The sequence below is a fragment of the Adelges cooleyi genome, unplaced genomic scaffold, assembly GCF_023614345.1.
Source record: "Adelges cooleyi isolate 19-005CV unplaced genomic scaffold, UGA_ACOO_1.1 ACOO_flye_CR_arks_rails_tigmint_CR_PRNA_784, whole genome shotgun sequence".
Taxonomy (NCBI): domain Eukaryota; kingdom Metazoa; phylum Arthropoda; class Insecta; order Hemiptera; family Adelgidae; genus Adelges; species Adelges cooleyi.
Window position 1 is genome coordinate 1,784,187 of NW_026096496.1, and position 2,606 is coordinate 1,786,792.

The 2,606-nt window shown below is 43.0% G+C and overlaps 1 protein-coding gene across 1 annotated transcript; it reads right to left on the reverse strand.

Annotated features, from left to right (window-relative positions):
• Positions 1 to 451: 451 nt before the first annotated feature.
• LOC126845431 (ubiquitin carboxyl-terminal hydrolase 2-like) lies at positions 452 to 1,891 on the reverse strand. Its single transcript, XM_050584085.1, is given in 3 exon segments — positions 452 to 961; positions 1,128 to 1,864; positions 1,867 to 1,891. Coding segments are annotated over 3 exon segments (1,272 nt in total).
• Between the last annotated feature and the right edge of the window lie 715 nt (positions 1,892 to 2,606).

Consider the following 2,606-nt stretch of genomic DNA (forward strand, 5'->3'; position numbering starts at 1 on the left):
CAGCACTCTTATTTTTGTTATAATTATTCCTATTTTTTTTTCTTCTTTTCCAGTGTTTTTAAAACTTTATTTGTTGTACAATCGATTTATTATGTAATTATTTGTTATATTACCTAGTTTTATTTGTTAATATAAATATTTCGTTGAAATATATCATTAATAAAAAAATACGTTTTTACTGTAAGCTTATTGTTTTATAAAAACAGTTTTTTAGTACACGTTAGACAGGAAATGACTATTGATGGAATGCATCCTTGTGGCGCGCTCTACAAACAGCATAATCGTCGGCCCCGGTGCGTAACTTGTTTATCTATAATCGCGTGTTATACAGATAATTATATAATACACACATTATTCTGTGCTTTTATTCGTTTTTGAAGTAAAAAACATATGGCCGTTGTTTTTTAGCTTTTTGTGCGGATTCATTCATATAACTTTGCTTTTTTTTTCATCAACGTGAGGTGGCTTCGTAGAACAGTATATACGCCTCATTGCTGATCAGTTTGCTGGTCGAAGTAATTTTGGACACTGAACTGTCGTTAAAAAAATGCCAGTCCCCGGTGACCGGGTGTTTGCAGAACGCTGTGTAATGTCCGGCGATGGGAGTGCCCGAGTGGTTGGACACCGCGTACAGGTTGTACCGGGTGTGCGTCTGAATGCCGCGGGCCGAGTCGGACACGTACCGGCCCATTTCCAGCGACACCACCGGGAACGACACCAGACACGTGATCTTCCTGTACGAGCGCGTGCCCTGAAAACGCTTCAGGTGTAACACCAGATATCTGGGCAACTTATGGAAGCTGTACACCTTGTACATCTTTCGGTCTACCTTGCACACGCTGCACCGCGGCTTCTCGCGGAAGTCCAGCACTTCTTCTTGCGTGAAGTTTGTCAACAGATCCTCGAGCGACACCGGATCGACCGCGCCGGACGGCAATGACAACGACAAGTCCCAGAACACCTAAAAAACATTACGAAATAACGAAGGCAAAATTTTCCTTCATTCCCTTCCCATCTTTTCCCCTGGCGTTATCTTTCTCCTACGTTATCCTGCACCTTCACTTTCCCTGCTCTTCTCTTGATGTCTTAAATTTTTTAATTCGTATATCGGACACACCCATGCCTACCTCAAAAGTGATGCTCTTGTGTCCGCACACCGAACACTCCAACGTCGATTTCAGCTGACCGGCGAAAAGGTCCACGACGGCGCTGTTGTCCAAAGCCAAGTATCTTTGCCAGTATTCGGTGGCCAGCGCGTTATCCTTGAGCGTGTCGTCCACGTCCGCCGGACACTTGGGCTTGACTTTCACCCGGTTGATGTCCACGTGCAACTTGTCCAGCAGCAGCCGCAAGAACTCTTGCGAGTCTTGCTGCTCGTAGCCGGCGAACCGGGGCGACAACCGCTGGAACGCAGCCTTGAACGCGGTCGTGTCCACCGGGCTGCCGGTGCCCGTCCACAGCTTGGCCAACAGGTCGCGGTACGGCCGTATCAACATACCGTCGGCCATTGTGTCGTCCAGCACGTGGTCCGTCAGGCCCTTGGTGTTGCTCAGGCACTGCAGCACCGAGTTCATGTAGCACGTGTTGCCGATGTTCCGTATGCCGGTCACCCCCTTGTTGTTGGCGTATGCGGACGACGATGACGACTCCGTATTGTTTTCCGCTGCGTACCTCCTGACGTTCATATTTACCGCATATTTGTTGTGGTCTGGCGCCGCAGTGTCCGGCTGCTGCTTGTTGTCTTTTTCGAAGTACGTCAGATTACTGGGCCTGGTCGATGTGTAACCCGTGTTGGACGTGTAAGATTTATTCAGATAGACAAACGGCGATGTGTTGTATAACGAGTCTAAACGTTTTTTTCGCCATAACGTCGTTTGTCGTTGCCTAGCATCAGAGACGTGTGTGTGTGTTGCCAGAAATGTATAATAACAAATGTGTACTATTACACATAATAGTACACATTTTATTCTGCTAGAGACCGTGGCGCGATTTTGGGGTACATGTATTATCAATGAAAACTTAGCATGTGTTACCATTTTGTTTGTATTTGAGAATTAAAGCTGAGCGTTATCAATTTATATCAGTATAGGTATAATTGTCTATGATAAGTGGATGATTTTCCTCATATATTTTGGTATATTTAATGCAATTTTCAATTCCTAAGTTAATAACAGTGGGGTCGGGTTGGTTACAGAAATTATTATAATTGAAATTGATAACATCACTTTTAAATAAATGCTTCTATGCGAATCTGTGGATATTAGGTTCAAACCAGTACAGTAAGAAAGTATACGTAAGTGAGTAGTATTAGTACCTAAAGGAAGTCCAGTGTTCACAGATAAAAATACAAATATCTATAAAAGCATTGTATATAATGACAATGATGAGCTTAAAAATGAATTTAGTTTAGGTATTAGGTAGGTACAAGTAGTCTATAAAAATGTATTTTTATTGTTACCCATGTATCGTAATTAGTGATGGGAAATAAATCCGGATTTTCTTAAAATCCGCAAAATCCGGTTTTCGGTTTTCGAAGTTCAATGAAAAAAATCCGGATTTTACGAAGAATCCGGATTTCATGAAGAATCCGGATTTTACGAAGAATC